The 16575-nt window shown below is 50.1% G+C and overlaps 9 protein-coding genes across 9 annotated transcripts; 5 read left to right on the top strand and 4 right to left on the bottom strand.

Moving 5' to 3' along the window:
* Positions 1-1064: 1064 nt before the first annotated feature.
* BU24DRAFT_463492 (uncharacterized protein) lies at positions 1065-1907 on the bottom strand (the record flags this gene model as incomplete). The annotated part of the gene is made up of 1 exon (XM_033532129.1): positions 1065-1907. The coding sequence occupies one exon, from the start codon at positions 1905-1907 to the stop codon at positions 1065-1067; it is 843 nt and encodes a 280-aa protein (XP_033383069.1).
* Positions 1908-2595: 688 nt separating this feature from the next.
* BU24DRAFT_423634 (phosphoglycerate mutase-like protein) lies at positions 2596-3736 on the bottom strand. Its single transcript, XM_033528303.1, has 2 exons — positions 3396-3736; positions 2596-3235 (listed from the first exon to the last, which is right to left on the bottom strand). Exons 1-2 carry the CDS (start codon positions 3661-3663, stop codon positions 2739-2741), a joined length of 765 nt encoding a protein of 254 aa, XP_033383068.1. The 5' UTR covers positions 3664-3736; the 3' UTR covers positions 2596-2738.
* Positions 3737-3806: 70 nt separating this feature from the next.
* Positions 3807-5216, bottom strand: BU24DRAFT_423632 (N-terminal nucleophile aminohydrolase). The gene is made up of 5 exons (XM_033528302.1): positions 5093-5216; positions 4971-5036; positions 4759-4917; positions 4358-4684; positions 3807-4305 (listed from the first exon to the last, which is right to left on the bottom strand). The coding sequence occupies exons 1-5, from the start codon at positions 5093-5095 to the stop codon at positions 3985-3987; spliced, it is 876 nt and encodes a 291-aa protein (XP_033383067.1). The 5' UTR covers positions 5096-5216; the 3' UTR covers positions 3807-3984.
* A 516-nt stretch (positions 5217-5732) lies between these two features.
* BU24DRAFT_493267 (uncharacterized protein) lies at positions 5733-7558 on the top strand. Its single transcript, XM_033533956.1, has 2 exons — positions 5733-6264; positions 6320-7558. The coding sequence occupies exons 1-2, from the start codon at positions 6166-6168 to the stop codon at positions 7283-7285; spliced, it is 1065 nt and encodes a 354-aa protein (XP_033383066.1). The 5' UTR covers positions 5733-6165; the 3' UTR covers positions 7286-7558.
* BU24DRAFT_451688 (uncharacterized protein) lies at positions 7409-8453 on the bottom strand. Its single transcript, XM_033531136.1, has 2 exons — positions 7901-8453; positions 7409-7845 (listed from the first exon to the last, which is right to left on the bottom strand). The coding sequence occupies exons 1-2, from the start codon at positions 8432-8434 to the stop codon at positions 7807-7809; spliced, it is 573 nt and encodes a 190-aa protein (XP_033383065.1). The 5' UTR covers positions 8435-8453; the 3' UTR covers positions 7409-7806.
* Positions 8454-8641: 188 nt separating this feature from the next.
* BU24DRAFT_423628 (proteasome subunit beta type-3) lies at positions 8642-9954 on the top strand. The gene is made up of 4 exons (XM_033528301.1): positions 8642-8717; positions 8769-8787; positions 8840-9291; positions 9352-9954. The coding sequence occupies exons 1-4, from the start codon at positions 8715-8717 to the stop codon at positions 9493-9495; spliced, it is 618 nt and encodes a 205-aa protein (XP_033383064.1). The 5' UTR covers positions 8642-8714; the 3' UTR covers positions 9496-9954.
* A 217-nt stretch (positions 9955-10171) lies between these two features.
* On the top strand, positions 10172-12668 carry BU24DRAFT_348374 (DEAD-domain-containing protein; the record flags this gene model as incomplete). Its single annotated transcript, XM_033523562.1, has 2 exons — positions 10172-10405; positions 10620-12668. The coding sequence occupies 2 exons, from the start codon at positions 10172-10174 to the stop codon at positions 12666-12668; spliced, it is 2283 nt and encodes a 760-aa protein (XP_033383063.1).
* Positions 12669-13388: 720 nt separating this feature from the next.
* BU24DRAFT_463485 (uncharacterized protein) lies at positions 13389-13850 on the top strand (the record flags this gene model as incomplete). Its single annotated transcript, XM_033532128.1, has 1 exon — positions 13389-13850. One exon carries the CDS (start codon positions 13389-13391, stop codon positions 13848-13850), a length of 462 nt encoding a protein of 153 aa, XP_033383062.1.
* A 403-nt stretch (positions 13851-14253) lies between these two features.
* Positions 14254-15433, top strand: BU24DRAFT_392861 (dienelactone hydrolase family protein-like protein). Its single transcript, XM_033525176.1, has 3 exons — positions 14254-14452; positions 14509-14580; positions 14660-15433. Exons 1-3 carry the CDS (start codon positions 14335-14337, stop codon positions 15334-15336), a joined length of 867 nt encoding a protein of 288 aa, XP_033383061.1. The 5' UTR covers positions 14254-14334; the 3' UTR covers positions 15337-15433.
* Positions 15434-16575: the final 1142 nt, after the last annotated feature.

Raw genomic sequence — 16575 nt, 5'->3', positions numbered from 1 at the left:
ATCCAGTGGAGGCAAACCCCAAGCAGGATGACCGCAACCGACTCAACCTCATCGTCACGACTCGTCCACTGAATCCTTTCCCTCGCCTAAAACGCCACCAGTACGTCAACCCTCAGCCCTCTATCTTAGAAAAAGGCCCACCATGGCAGCGATCATGGCACGAGCGAAGTTGAAGAGGATCGACATAGAGGAAAAAACGTGGTTCGGGTGGTCCGGTGCCAATCGACCTGTCGATCGCAGGTCGGCTTTCAGCAATTGCGACTCTGCAAGTTCTGTAGCATGCATAAGCTTTCCAGGGATGGCGCTTGGCTTGGCTTGCTCGAGGTGAATGCAGATCGGGACGTTTCATGAAACGTGGGCGTGGCGAAAAGATGTGTTTGACATGTTTTTTTTCTACCCGTAGCTTGGTGTTGATTGATGGAGGGCACTTGGTTTATTTCCATTGGCACAGGTCGCCGTGGTACTTGTGGTGTTCAAGTGCAGTAAATACAAAAGATCCTGCACATTGGCCTGATTTGAATATTTTAAAAGGCTCCATTTCCACCCCATTCAAGTTCTCATACTTACGCCGTACAGAGAATAGAAAGTCCCAAGGAACAAAACAATCATCTTATTGGCGACAAAAGGAATTTATGGTAGGGCATGTCATGGGTCGACAGAAGTTGCCCAGCCGGAGAGAAGGAAGAAACGCGGATGCACACTGCCTGCGTGTGGCGAAGCGTACTGATCGATATCCACGCGACCGAGGGATTGAATCAGGTAGATGCATGCATACATGACAAGTGAGTCTGCAACCACAACCGCTTCGGGCTGAGAGCGCTTCACTGTTGTGCGACTGGATCGCGCAGATTGGCGTTGCGACGCAGCCCCGAGAATCCTGTGTGTACCTCATACCAGGCTCATGGATTGATTTCACCACTGAAATTGAACATAACAGAATTGTACAAATTATCATTACGAATAGGAAGCCTCTCTCTCTCTGCGTGTGATTTGACCCCCGTTATGTACACCATCTTGCAACCTAAGCCTCGCATTTCATTATCGAATACCTCGTACCGGCAACCTTATCGTGGCCAGGTCTGTACGTTCCTGTCCCAACCATTGTTGTTTCTCTGGCCATCTTCACCGATCTCCTTTGGGTCTCCATGAACGGGTAGCTCGTATGTCTTTTCTGCACTCAATTCGACTGCGCCCCTGGTGCTCTTCCTCTTACTTGCATTCACGAATGCAGCAAAAGGATTGATCGAACCCCTTCCGAGTGACCTGTTCGTTACCCCTTCTTCTGTCACTTTGCTGTTCTTCCTCCTACGCATGTAGATGAATATGCCAACAGCAAGGATCAGAGCGACACCAACGCCAACTCCGACTCCCACACCAATCGCCGTTGTCTGGGTGTGATTTTTCCAAACAGCATCAGTCTTGATACTAGCTGAGGGAGAAGCAGCATCGGTGGGAGGTGATGTGTTGGATGGGGGTGCTGCTGTCGATGATCCCCCTCTTCTGATCGGAGTGGCCACGATTTTCGGTTCTTCGAGATCGAATGTGACGGCGCCTTGTCGTGTGCAACAGTCGTCTCCATCGCAACAGTAGTTTCCATTGCCGCAGTAAATCACATGCTCGTCGCGATCCGGCCAGGCGGTGTAGCAAACACTCGAACATCCAGCTCCCCAAGTGTCGCTCGTGCATCCTCCTCTTAGCAATCGTTTGAAGCCGGGGTATCGCTGGTCGGCGCAGAGTCCATTGCTCAGGCATGCAAACGTGTCTGCGCAGCACGATCTTCCGCCTTGTTTGCCAGTGCTGGGGCATTCCAGATGGGTCGAGTCGATGTTGGTCCCGTTGGGGAAGAAACATTCTGCGGTAGCCAACCTCGCGATCGCGGGCAGCAGGAAGATTGAGAGACGCAGCATCTTTCCAGGGCCTTTCCAGACGGACTTTCGAAAGTGTCGAGTCGAGGAGAAATGGTGAAGAAACGCAACCCCCGCCGCGACAGAAGATTATTACTACACGAACATCCAGTGAGCGCACGTGCGAAACGCCCTACAGTATGTATTTGGGCATGATTCAATAGTTCCCGACGCCAAACGTAAATAGGGGGGTTTCCGCGGGCCGTCGAAGGTGTCCGCAAGGAATCATCGTGAAGCGAAGCCATACAGATCCCTGCTCTGCCCCGCTGCTATCGATTTTACCGTAAGCTTTGGGGGCTGAACAGGCCTAGAAATGGATAAATGAGTGCAGGATGAGTTCTTAGATCGTTTGCTTTCCTCCGTATCGTATATCTACGTTCAAATTGGGTGTAACGTGAGGGCCTAAAAGTGATAGTGCATTGGCCTGTTGTTGTGATTATTACTTGGCTTGCAACCACTCAGTGCAGTTCTTGTTACTATTGGGTGACTGCTTGAAGATATCAATCTCGTGTGTATTGCGCACTATGCTCACCCTGTTTAGGTAGACCGTTGAGCGCTGCTAGTCCTTATGGTTCATTTCATTGCGGCTCATATCATGCGAAATGAACGATTCATGTAGTTGGAATAGGGTAGAAAGTGGTTCTCCGTCGATAGGTGAGAAGATCAACAAAAAGACTACTTCCAATGAATGCTTACACCTGGATGTAGAACATGAGGAAGCTTATGATATTCTTGTAACGCCGCATCTGCCGGTACCACGCCTCGAGCCACCGCCGTGATGCTTGTGAATGCACTCTATCTACTTAGGTCATTAGCATCATCAGACCATTTCACCTACTGTGTAGGATCTTCAGTTGTGCTCTGGTCCAGAGCTGTCTCAGGCGGGAAATCCGAGTCTTGTGGGCCAACGAAGCCTCGCTCACTTCTTCCCATGCCTCCACCCTTCTCTTCCGTCTCCTTCCATTCTTTCAGCACGAACAAACCCTTCCCGTCAATACCCTCCCCCTTCTCTTGACTCTCCCTCAAGACTTCTTCATCGAAGTCAAAGACACGCCAATCAGCATTGAAGAAACGCCGATTGGCGACACCGACACGCAGAAAACCGGCATGAGAGACCACAGCAATGACCTTCTCTGGGCGTGAGTAGAGTGATGCCAAGACGGCTTGACCACGCGAGAGAATAGCACTGCGAGTGAATGCAAATGGATTATGGGAGAGGTCGCTGGTTTTGTCGGGGTAGAGTGGGTCAACTGAAGAGAAGTCATACTGCGGGAATTCGGCCTCCATTGTGCTTATGGGTGATCCTGTGTCGCACGGTTTGTCGGAATTCTCTGCAAACATCAGTATGCAGAATGAGAGTATCATATTGACGAGGCATCGTTGGAATGGAAGATAATTAGGGTCGATTGTGAACGAATACAGCGGGCATTATTGGACTTGAACAGTCGGTAATGTTTGTAGTTGTAATGAAGACATCGCGCAGGGACCTACCTTGCCACCCCGCGTCCGGCAGGACTAGAATCTTCTTGTCCTTGATCAAGAAATCCAACCCAATTGTCGCCGTCTGCAACGTTCGGCGCATGGCACTCACTACAATCAGCTCGACCTGATCTGCGATTCCACTATTCTTCAGCGACTCTTGTAACTCCCGGCATTGCTGTTCACCAAGTTCTGTGAGTGGCGGGTCACGGTGCGACCAGTCGGAGGTGGCATTGTGCAGCGCTTGTGCATGGCGAATGAGGAGTAGAGTTGGCGCCATTAAGAAGATGTAGTTATTGGTGTTTGAGGTCGTGAGTGAAGGGTTGATGTTCGTTCGATGCTAGAGATTGTGAGTCAACCAGTGTCGACGTCGATTGGCCTGGCAAGTGGGGCGAACGATTCACAGCAAGTGCATTTGGCCGGGATATCAGTCAAGGTCATTTCTACATTTGAAGTAACAAGCAACCACGCCTGCAGCGTGGTTGCAAGTTTAATATTCGTGATTCCTTCATGCATGGATTCCTCAAGGGTCAGTCATTATGTAGTAGAATGACACTCTATCGTCACGTTGATCAATGCGCGCATTGGCTCGTATCGAAGTCTACTCCTCCATCTTCTCGTCATCCTCTTCGTCATCGTCATCGTCGCCCTCTAGTGCCTTCTTTGCTAGCCGCTCAGCTTCCTCGAGTAGCTCTTTGGGAACTTCCTCGTGCCTGCCCTTGGTCGGACCCTCCAGATTGCTAATCCAGGTCATTTCGAGTTCGAACTCCTTGTCTTTGTTGTCGTCGTGGGCAATGTAAATAATACGTGCAGCCTCCTTGACTCCCTCCTCCAGTGATAGGTTGCCTTCCGAGAGGTTCAGCTTCTCCAACTCAGACTTTGCGATTTGACGACCTTTGCCTGTAGCAGCACCATAGTAACCCTGCAATATTGTCAGTCTGTTCCGGCCAGAAGTTGACATCCGTGGTTCTTACCCAATAGAGACCACTAGGCTCGATCATGTACAGCGAAGGGCCACCATGCTTTTGTCCTTCCTTCTTGCCGCCTGAGCCGACTGCGGGTCCCGAACCAACCTGTCCATCGACAGGTAGTTCGGCCTCAGAGTCCCAGCCTGCAATGATTGATGTGACACCGAAGGGGCGGACGCTGGAGTAGAGAGTGTATGCCTGTACGTAACTTCCCATGCGGTCGGCAAGCGATGAGGCGGGGATGGGGGCCTTGTAGAGTTGGCGCCACTGAGCGGCTTCGTCGCGGGCCCTGGAAACAAAGTGTCGGCCGTCTGGAAGAAGACCTGAAGAAACCTGAAGAATACCAGTCAGCGCTTGATCCCCCGCCACATCTAGAGATATCCCAGAATGGACGTAGATCCACTTACAATGCCCATATTCCGATCCACAGTTGATATCCGCTTGTTCGCACCAGCCTTGAGTAGTTTGCTTGTAACAAGTTTCTCCAGGGCCAATATCACACCGTCCTTGCATCGTATTCCGACAGCTGTACCTCCATTCTCTACCGCCTTTACTGCGTATTCGACCTGTGGGAACGTGAGCGGCGCCCTCTGTCAATTTTGAATATATCAATACGAACTTGGAAGTTGCGACCGTCGGGGGAGAAGACGGAGTTGGACAGGTCATAACCTGTGCCTATTGAAGTCTAGAAAGCGTCAGTCAGATTGAGAACGCTCGTGGCCGTCGAAGGGATCAACCCACCATGGTGATTCCGAGTGAGCAGAGACTGGTAGAAGTATGATATTTGAGTCAAATTGCGGGTGACGGCCGTACGAGGGGATTCGATTGTAGGGTTTGTTGATGTTTGGCTGGGGTTGATGTCGTCCCAGGCTCCGGTTGCGTTGCGTGTAGAGCTTCCTGAAGCTCAGATGCGCTAGACCTATATGAGGCTAGACTAGATCTAATCACTTGGCGCCTGCCTGCATCATCGAAGGCAAACCAATCCTCAAAGGCCAGTCACTCATTGACAACAACTTTTGAACACATCTCCCGCAACACCTATATTTTATGTGTTGCTGCCCGTCTTCTCTTGAACCTGTGCAAACTTACGGCCCCTTAGTTTTGTCATTACGAAAAGATATCATAGCGCGGTCTATCGAGTCTCCTTAGCCGTTCGCGCTTCGCTCCCACTACTTGATCCGACATTAGGCGCTCCAATCGTCAACGACTACAAATCCAAGTTGCATACACGTTGATGAGTTGTCGACCAAAATTTGCAAAGCTCGGTTACCAATAGACCTATTGGCTATTCTAAGCATTAGCGGGACGATTTATGTTTCAAGTGTCCATTCAGTGGATGGGCGAACACATCATCCCGCTTTTTTTCTTCGTCGTAGGACCCCTCCATCAACACACACATGACCCTGTTCATCACGCTACATAAAGAACAAGTACTCCAGCACAATCAAGTGTTCGAGTATTTATTATCCTCTTAGATCTTGTCAAAGTCTTTCAGGATTCTTTTAACTCTTCTCTCTCCCTTCTCTACACTTGCTTTCTCTCCAAACCATATCTTGCATATTCCCACTTACAAGGAAACTTGTTGCGAGATCGTCGTCAGCGCCCAACGCACTACGTCAATCAATCTAGTCACCGGGCACATACTCGTAGAGTAACCGGACTCATAAAGGCTTCGCAATCTCGAGCTGTCCGAACAACAACCCAGTACTTTTTGCTCTACGCAATACATACGACTACGACTAACACACAGCTACTGACCTTCTACCCCTCGCCACTTGCGCTTCGTTCCGGCCCTTGTTGAAACCCGACGTTCAATGCGACCTCTGCTTGTTCATTACTGCAACACCTGCACATATAACACTACTATCCCTTTCACAGCCTCTGTTTTCTCTCAACCTAATTCCTGCTCATATGTAAGCCATGGCTCTCGATGTTTCTCTTGTACATGAACTGACAATTACGTCATAGTGTGGTGCTGTAGTTATCGGTATCAACAGTCGATCCAAAGCAGAAGAAGAAGCCAACATGCAGCAAGAAGAGCTCGCAAGGCTCTTTCAAGCCAACCTTAACCTGTCCCAAGCCCCTGCGAACCATGATGCCCCCACTCAACCCCAACAGATTGCGCAGGAACCTGCAGTGCAACAACAACAGTGGGCAGACGATTCACCACAGAATGTGCAGCCAATCACGTATGCGTCTACACACTACACGCATAGTCATCATGTAGTACCTTCCCGAAACGCCCCATCTACTCCCACCAAGACTGAGATCGATGTGTCCGAACTTGGAAATATATTCCTGCGAAACAGCATCGACCCGTCCCTCCTGTTCCCTTCCCAGATTGACCTTTTCCAGAATGCAGACGATGATCAACGCCTTCGCCTCCTTGAACTCTGGCGCATTTCACCCCCACAAGGTAGACAAGGCTATCCGCCGGGCGTGGACTATAACATTTCAAGGCAGCTGTATGATTGGCCTCCTACAAGCCTAGCACAAGAGGAAGCCATGGCCAAATTAAGATATGAGAGAATGGTGGAAAGCAATGCCCAATCAGAGAGTATCAACAGCCATGAGCAACATCTTAATCAGAGCATGGATGCAGCCAAAGAGTCTGTATCGGCTACGCAGACTCAGAATGATCGCACTGCTTCTCCTGATGCAGCACAAGCTGAGCCTTATATTCTCTCTGGGTACGACATGCTGGCAAGGCGAGAATACGACGAGTCCGCCCGTGCTGAAGAGCATCCCCTCCGAGAGTCAAACAGATATAATCAGGCTACGGATCCTGTCTTCAACCATCCCGCCAACAATGGCGGCCTCTGGGAGAAGAACGTCGGTAGCATTCTAGATATGGAAAACAACTATGGTGCTTTCGCTTATGCTAGGGAGCATGACATTCGCCCCATCTATGCGGACGAGGAAATGGTTATGTAGGAAGAGAAGTATTCACTTCTGATGAGGCTAATGCCACTGTCATCGAACCCTACAAAAGGCAGGAGTTGTGAAGGAGTTTGAGATTACACAAGAATGAGTTTAGTGTTTTAGGCATGTACAGCACAGCAAGATCATAGATGATTGTATCAGGGATCGATAAGGCAGAACCAGGCCACACAATCGTTTGGAGGAACCCGACTCTTTTGCGCGACAATGGTTCGTTGTTAATTAATCAGATACCCCACGCTCGCAATAGTATTTCATCAGCAACCTACAATTAGCCCACACATGAATCTAGTGATGTAATCCGCCCGTCTCTCTTGGCGTTATTTCATTGAGATGTTTTGTGTACAAGCTAATCATTATTGCTTGCCAGTTCTCCCATACTCCGCTTAAATGCGCTCGTGGCGACCTGTACATGCGTAGGTATACATAGCAGATGTGCCTGCTTATTGAAAAATACACGGCGGAAGTAAAACTCCACCTGATGAATTGTGTTCTTGATAAATTGTAGCACACAATCATTTCGGCCACTTCTTCCAACCGCGACCATGTCCTTTCTGCTGTGGTGTTAGCATTGCACGTTGTGCAAATCTTTCGAATAAGAATACGGACCTGCTTCCATTCCTGTATCAACGCTGGCATATTCAACATAGCCTCCCTCCTCTTGTCTAATCGTCCCTTGAGCGTTCGCTCCCACAGCTTTCCCTTCACCTTCTGGCCCACACCAGTACCCTTGACCATGAGACCTCTCTCTATCCTCCTCTTCTCCTTCTCGCCTGGCTTCTTAATTGTGTAAGGAAGGAGATCTAGCACGCCGTACTTTTGCGCAACCTTAACAAGGTCTGCCTGTTGCCGCAGGCCATAAACTGGGCCATGCCATTTTCCGGTTCGGTAGTTTTTGCGGGGTTGGAAAGGATTGTGGTATGGTAGTTCGGGCTCAACAGGAGCTGAGAGAGGAGCTTCTGGCGTGGCAGATTCTAAAGCAGGAGCATTTGGGTCGGCGGAGGAGGTGGTGGAAGCAACGACAGGGATTTGCGACGGCTTTACGGGTCGATTGGGTGTCAATGCTGGCGGGGGGAACCTTTGGAAAAATCGAAGGAGCCGTGGCGGAAGGGTTTCAGCGAGTTGTACTGCTGGCGGAGGCATTGTGACGGTTGGAGTTGGTTACAAAAGTTGTATGGAGTGCGGAGAGATTCCAATCTCGAAGAAATCCGCTGTCACGTGATTGATGGTGGTCAGAGCTCAATGTGTCGGAGCTGTACGAGTACGCGCGGGTCAAGCTGCCTACTGGCACCCACCTCTCCATCTAAAGCATTCACGACCACTCTCAACGTCCACTATCCTCCACCTCAGCTTCTTCTTTAAGAAAGGAAGGGAGCTTTTATCATAAGATAGACCAGATCTCCGTCATTCTACATTTGCAGCCATGGTAAGCTCCCCTCATGAGATAGTTGTATATCAAGCTAACCATCATTGCTAGTCATCGCCCTTCTCAATAAGTACGATTCCCTGCAACCGTCTTCCATATTGCATGTCTTAACTGTTGTCTAGATGGTGGTGCCTGCGTGGCTATGGTGGGCAAGGACTGCGTTGCGATAGCCTGTGATTTGCGCCTAGGCATGCAAGCCCTCACAGTGTCGAACAACTTCCCGAAGATCTTCAGCTACGGCGACGTATACCTTGGCCTCACCGGCCTTGCTACCGATGTCTCCACAGTCTCCGACCTTTTCCGCTACAAAGTGAACATGTACCGGCTGCGAGAGGAACGCAACATTTCCCCGCAAACGATGGCAAACCTCGTGAGCTCATCGCTCTACGAGCGACGATTCGGCCCCTACTTCGTATCCCCCGTCATTGCAGGAATCAACCAGACAACAGGGAAGCCTTTCATCTGCGGTTTCGACAGTATTGGATGCATCGACTTTGCGAAGGACTTCATTGTCAGTGGTACAGCGAGCGACCAGTTGTTCGGTACATGTGAGGGTCTGTGGGAGCCAGATCTAGTGAGTGGAGTCTTTTGAATACTGTGCAAGGTAAATTGAGATGCTAACAGCAATCTACAGGGCCCGGAGGACCTCTTTGAGACAGTGTCTCAAGCGCTGCTCAACGCCGTGGACAGAGACGCATTGTCTGGATGGGGAGCACATGTCTACATCATCGAGAAGGACAAGGTGACCAAGCGGTTATTGAAGGGACGACAGGACTGAGGGGTTCAACAATTATACGGTGGCACTGATCTCAAGACGAGCAGCCAGGGGACATGGATCTGTGCAGTCAGAAGGCTAGCTCTCAATACAAAGGGCTACTTCGAGGGTCCCCGGCCAGCATGTGCGCTCTGCATCATTTAGACTACAGCTGGACTTCACGAGACAGAGCGGCTTGAGTAAGCGTGGCCGTCTCAAGCCAGTAATGACGAAATCCAAAAGATACATGAATATCTATAAACATAACGGACATCTTTCTTCTATTATGTGACTGAATCTCTGAGGAGCTGGTTTCATCCGGCTGAAGATCTGAAAACCATTTCCGATTTGCGTAGGCCAGGTATTTGTACCATTTTACCAACTTGATCGATAGATACCTCCCTTCCAAGTTCTCTGTAGAATTACCATTCAAGTAGCATCACAACGAGTTATCCGTTCCCGGTTGGAAATTAAACCTTTCATTAGTAAACCCTTCGTCAAACATTTAATCATAGCAAATCTTCAAGAGTAAAGGTCTTAATGAAGTCATGGTTCCCTTGATTGCAGTATTGAAGGCAGCACCTTGCCGACACGTGATGACGTTCCTAGCTGCCTCATCATGAAGTCTTGGCACTATTTGTTAGAGACCTGTTGAGATGGAGCATCTTGCAACCTCACTCAGTCACAAACACAAAACACTATGAATAGCTTTCCACCACCTCCGCCGCCGCCGTCGACCGACGCGATCCCTCCACCTCCTCCGAGTTCTGATCGTATACCTCCTCCACCACCGACAGACGAAGAAGCTCTAGGTCCGCAACTCGTCGCAAAGCCGAAAAAGAAAGGATGGGGCACGACAGCGACCAAGAAACAACCTCCGAGCATAGAAGACATCTTGCGCATGAAGCGTGAGCAGGAAGCAGCAGCAGCAAAGGTTCGTTAAACTATCCAAGCATGCAATGGGCGCTGCAAGCTCTGGGAGAGACTCGTTCGCGGCAGTCGACAAGTAAAATCACAGAACCTTGTACACGAACGTGTATACACTGTTCGATAGATGCAGTCGATGAGTGGTCTCACGGAGCTAGCGCCGCACCGTATGTTCGTCCATGTATTATTTGAATATGCCTACTGACTTCTTTCATTCACAGCCCAAATTTCTTACGAAGGCGCAACGAGAGCAGATCGCGCTCGAAAAGAGACAAAAGGAGGTTGAAGAGGCCAGGAAAAGGAAAGAAGCCGGGAACAGCACAGTTACAAACGGGTCGAGGCCGAGTGGCATATATACCAATGGGTCTTCATCGAGTCGCGATGGCGCTGGTTCCTCCGTGCCAACGGGTCCTCGTGCGATGCGAAGTGGCGAAGTTCCTACCGGACCGGCGTCGATGCGAGGGAAGAACTCGGAGATGCCGCCACCGCCAGTTCCAAAGGCTGGTGAAGGACGACCAGGAAAGAGGCCCAATCCGGCAGACGCAGAGGCTGCCTTGATTCGAACGCGATACATGGGCGCCGAAACAAACCAGTCTACTTTCTCGGCGAAGAAGAAGCGGAAGCGAACAACTGAGAAGAAGTTTAACTTCGAATGGAATGAAGAGGAGGACACTTCTCCGGATTATAACCCAATCTATCAGCAAAGGGCCGAGACAAATTTCTTCGGTCGCGGTAAACTGGGTGGCTTTACCGATGAGGTGGCCGAACAAGGAACCCAAAAATTCACCGAGGCAATGGCCCAACGCGACCCAGAGACTGGTAGGCAAAGAGCTGAAGCCATTCTCGAAATGGAACGCCGGCGGAAGAACGAGGGCGGACGAGCAGCTTTGGATAAGCATTGGAGCGACAAGAAACTCCATCTCATGCGCGAGCGAGATTGGCGAATCTTCAAGGAAGATTTCGAAATCAGCACAAAGGGAGGATCAGTACCAAATCCAATGCGCAATTGGCAGGAATCTGGTCTTCCAGAGAATATACTTCGCATTGTCGATCAGGTAGGGTACACTGAGCCATCCCCCATCCAGCGAGCTGCCATTCCCATTGCCCTTCAATGTCGAGACCTGATCGGTGTTGCCGCCACCGGTTCAGGTAAAACGGCGTCCTTCATATTGCCTCTCCTGGCATACATTCAAAAGCTTCCGCCATTAGATGCCATGACTAAGAATGATGGCCCCTATGCACTAATCCTAGCACCAACTCGTGAGTTGGCGCAACAGATTGAAGCGGAAGCTCGCAAGTTTGCCACTCCACTCGGATTCAAGACCGCCGTCATAATTGGTGGTCACTCTATTGAAGAGCAAGCATTCGCCCTGAGAGATGGAGCCGAAATCGTCATTGCAACAACGGGTCGTCTCGTGGATTGTCTAGAGCGCCGTGTGTTGGTCCTCAGCCAGTGCTGCTACGTGATCATGGACGAAGTGGATCGTATGCTGCAAATGAGTTTCGAGGATGACGTAAACAAGATTCTGGCTACTTTGCCGTTAGACAACGAAAAGCCTGACACAGACGCTGCCGAGGATGCCAACAGCATGATAAGAGGCCACTATCGCCAGACCATGATGTACACTGCGACAATGGAGGCGGGAGTAGAGCGAATCGCGCGCAAATATCTTCGACGACCAGCCATTGTGACTATTGGAAATGTCGGCGAGGCCGTGACTTCGGTCGAACAGCGCGTTGAGTTCATTCCAGGCGAAGACAAGAGGAAGAAACGCCTCAACGAGATCCTCAATTCCGGCGAATTCCAAGCCCCCATCATCGTCTTCGTCAATATCAAGCGAAACTGTGATGCAGTTGCACGAGATGTCAGACACGCCGGTCTCAACTCAGTCACACTTCACGGAGGCAAGACCCAAGAACAGCGTGAGGCAGCGCTTGCTTCATTCAAGAACGGGTCTGCAGACGTCCTCGTGGCTACAGATGTTGCTGGTCGTGGTCTTGATGTGCAGGACGTGTCTCTCGTCATCAATTTCAACATGCCAAGCAGCATCGATACCTACACTCACCGTATTGGCCGTACCGGTCGTGCGGGTAAGTCCGGTGTGTCGATCACTTTCTGGGGTAACGAAGATGCGGATGTATTGTATGACTTGAAGCAGATGGTGTCCAAGAGCCCAATGGGCAAGGTTCCAGAGGACCTGAGAAAGCACGAAGCAGCCCAACAAAAGGGCGGAAAGAAGGGCAGGGAGCAAAAGGCTGTCCTAGGTTGAGGTCATGCTTAAGAATAGGTCATAAGCTGCTACAACCCTCTTTATACGGCTTGTATTACCGGTCGTTATCTTCCAGGCAAAGTAAGCATATTCTACCTCGCTGTACACTAGATTCATAATAAAATAATGACAAAGATATTATCCTGAACCCATGGTTGCTAAAAGAAATATGTGATGTCTAGTTAGAGTTTCGGAAGCCATGCTATCACACGTGAAGAACGAGTGTTGATAACAGAAAGATCGTTGAATACCAAATATCCATCAAGAACTACTTTGCGAAAAACCTCTTATATCGAGGTCTCATTGATGGAGTTCAGACATCAGTCAGTGAGCAGGATGATGAACCGAACCTTTGGTATCTTGGTACCTGAACCCATGATTTGGTGACGAGAAAGCCAATTATGGTTGTCGGGATTTTACTTTGGTCCCCACGCATGCCCAACAATACTCTCAGCAATTTCGCCGTACTTCTTGTTATTCGACTGTCCGGTACACACACAACTTGCTCTTGCACTTTTCACCAAGTCTCAAGCAAGTGCATCTGTTGACAAAGCGATAACGCTCATCCTCATCATCAAGACTTCATCCGCATCCAGAGATCCGCCCGAACGTTCACGGAGCATCAAGTCAGCACATCATTCAACTTCACATCCATATCAAACTTATCATCGCAACGAAGACCGCAGCGGCCGGTTCCCCGTCCCCAGCTACATCCTCAACATGCCACGAAACAACAGGTGCTCCAGCAGCACCAACACATCTCAAAATACCAACTATGGCACAATCACAATATCATACGCCCCATCCGCTACATCCTCGACGTCAACCGCAATGACAGAAGACATGCCGCCATCCCCACCAACACCCCACAACCCCAACGAGCAAATTCCGCTGAGCCCGGCGGAACCACACACCAGGAGCAAACGTCCCACGCGCAACTTCGCAGCGTCGAACATGTACTACGACTTCTCGGGCGGCCGATCGCAAGCATACCTAGCGCTCGAGATCGAAGGCGACGAAGACGGCAGGGGGATGTACGAGCATTCGGACGACGCGGGGGGTGAAGACGACAGAGATGATGAGTTGAAGGGGGTGGAGAAGGGGTTGATACTTGTGCTTGTTTTGGTGTCGTGTGGGTTCGTGGGTCTGCTTGTTGCGTGCGGGCGGCAGGTGGGCATGTGAACTACGAAGATGGGAGATCATTGCATACACGATGGATTGTCAGTGAGTGAGGGTTTTGGAAGGGACTCGGAGAATTCATGTCACATTTCTGGTTTACTTTGGTTTGCTGAAGCATGTAGGAAGCACGGGGGTCGAGATAGTCTTTTTTTAGGACATGATAAGTCTAGAAGGATGGAATGGATGGTTGGAATGGATGGGATACCGCTCGGGAGCTACTGCGGGTGTGGGGCAGGCACCGCACCACGTTCATGTCTCCATTTTTTTCTCTGGCCCTTCGAGAATTCAATCGCAAACAATGACATCATTTGAATATTCCAATGGCCTGACCCTGAGGCCCCACATTTACAATGCACACGTCAGTCTGATACTCTCGTTGTGTTGCGTTCGACATCTAACTTTCTAAACACTTCAAAAGCAAAGCGACAACACTGTGTAGTTGTATCTGAAGATTCAAGACTTCGCTAATTGAATAAACACATTGAAAATGGCGACCGGAGGACAAGATTTGACGGACGGTGGCAACATTGGTGTGGGCATGAGCTCGTGCTGTCTATCCGGAAAGGTCAAGGAGGGAAAGCCTACAGGCATTGAAAAGACCATCGGTGAGTAGTCTTCACTGAAAAGAAGGACAATTCATATCCTAACTTGAGAAACATAGCTGGACTCAACACCTATGTCGCCGAGCCTGAGAATGGATCCAAGGAGAAGAGCATTGTGTTCCTAGTGGACAGTAAGCAGCAACCTTTCCTACAAGCACTCACCTTTCATCCCCCAATATTGTCTTGTCCAGACACTGATAGCTCGCACAGTCTTCGGCTGGACATTCCCCAACGTCCGCCTCCTAGCCGACTCATACGCCAAAGCAGGCTTCACAGCCTACATCCCCGACGTCCACCAAAACGACTCCCTCCCCATTGAATTCCTGCAGGACGTCGAGCCCCCGCTTCCGGTGCGGGAATCGCAATCCGTAGTGCAAAAGACAGCCGCGACCGCCAAAGTCGGCGCCACACTGGGACCCTGGCTGCTCAACCACCGGGAGGCGGTTTCCAAGCCCGTCATCGACGGCTTCATCCGCGAGGTGCGCAAGACTCCCGGGACCGACAAGGTCGGCGTCATTGGATTTTGCTGGGGAGGGCGGTATGCGATTCTCGCGGCTCATGCGACTGATCCTGCGGTCGCGGTCGATGCGGCGTATGCTTGCCATCCGAGTTTGGTGGCCATACCGGGAGACTTCGAACCGGTGGTGAAGCCGCTGTCGTTGGCGTTGGGGGATAAGGATAGTTTGCTGGGTGAGAAGGAGGTCCAGCAGATTCAGGAGCTGTTGCAATCGAAGAGGGATGAAGGTTTGCAGAGTGAGGTCAAGGTGTATGAAGACCAGGTCCACGGTTTCGCGCTCAGGGGAGATTGGAGTAGTGAGAAGGATAAGAAGGCCATGGATGAGGCAGAGAAACAGGGTATCGAGTGGTTCAAGAGGTTTTTGGCGTAGGAGAACGGTAGTGTGAATGTCCGCTCATGACAAGCGGCGGCAAGCATCGTAGACGTTCTTGGGCCATGAAATCAGTAACGAATTTAATGATGAGGATGTCGAAGAGATATGTCGAAGTCCAATGCACATTCAAGACAAACTTCAACACTTACAAGATCAACCAAATACATACTTTTCCCCAATGCAATATCCACTCATACAAACCATTTCCATCCATCTATCAAACCCACTAAATCCAGGGGTCTGCCATATCCGCCATCGTGTGAGAAAAAAACGCGACAACCACCGTCTCATGAGTCGTAAACACAAACCAATATCCCCTAGACTACCTTCTAATAGGCAAATGATAAATAAACAAGTAAAGGCTTGAAATTATGCCATGGCAGCGCGAAGGAGCTAGTCGACAGCCCTACGCAGGAGAATTCGAACCGAATGTCTGGGCGATCGACCTTCTTGTGGAAAGGGCCTGGAGCTAGCTAGAACAGCTCGAAGAAAGACATAGCAGTACTGTATGGACTTTGGAATGTTTTATTTTGCATATCGTTAACTACAAAAACAAATTATCTGCCTATGTAGCATCTTGATGTATTTACGGAGTCCATACATACAAGTACTCGTAGTTACCTAGTACAGCACAAACATATCGATACTAAGCGCCTCGATACTACAAACCCAACCGAGAACATACCAAACAGAGGAAACCCCATCACACGCGAAGCAGGGCCCCCATCGAACATCAATTCCGGGAATCCTATCGGACAATTTAAAAAACAAAAATAAACAAAAAACTCCCGCCAATTCCTCCACCAACGCGCAAACTTTCCTCCGACGTCCCTTTCTGCCCCGTCCGTTCCCGTGTTCGCCCGCGCGCGAAGGACCAAGACAGCCCGGCCTTGGACGATGTCATTCCCGTCAGACTTGTGCTTGGCCCTTTTTCCTCTCACTCCTCCTCCCCCTCCTCTCGTCTCCCGGGGCCGAACGAGTGCTGCTTTTTCGATTCCGGCAATCTGACCACCAGACCAAATACTAAACTCGTAGTTTATCTTTTTTAAATTCTTGCACTGCCCCCTTTGCCCTACGAGTGCGTGCGTACTTTATTCGCTGGAGTTAGCTGTGCTATTTTGTCCGGCGAGTTTTTATTCTGCTAAATATCTAACTGACTGGCTGGCTGGCTAAATCGTACTGAGTACGTAGTAATAGTACTCATGTGATTGAACGAAAGGAAGGCAACGGCAAGAA

Source organism: Aaosphaeria arxii (assembly GCF_010015735.1).
Source record: "Aaosphaeria arxii CBS 175.79 unplaced genomic scaffold BU24scaffold_5, whole genome shotgun sequence".
Lineage (NCBI taxonomy): Eukaryota > Fungi > Ascomycota > Dothideomycetes > Pleosporales > Aaosphaeria > Aaosphaeria arxii.
Note: the sequence above shows the minus strand (reverse complement) of the source record. Positions and strands in the feature narration are given on the sequence as shown.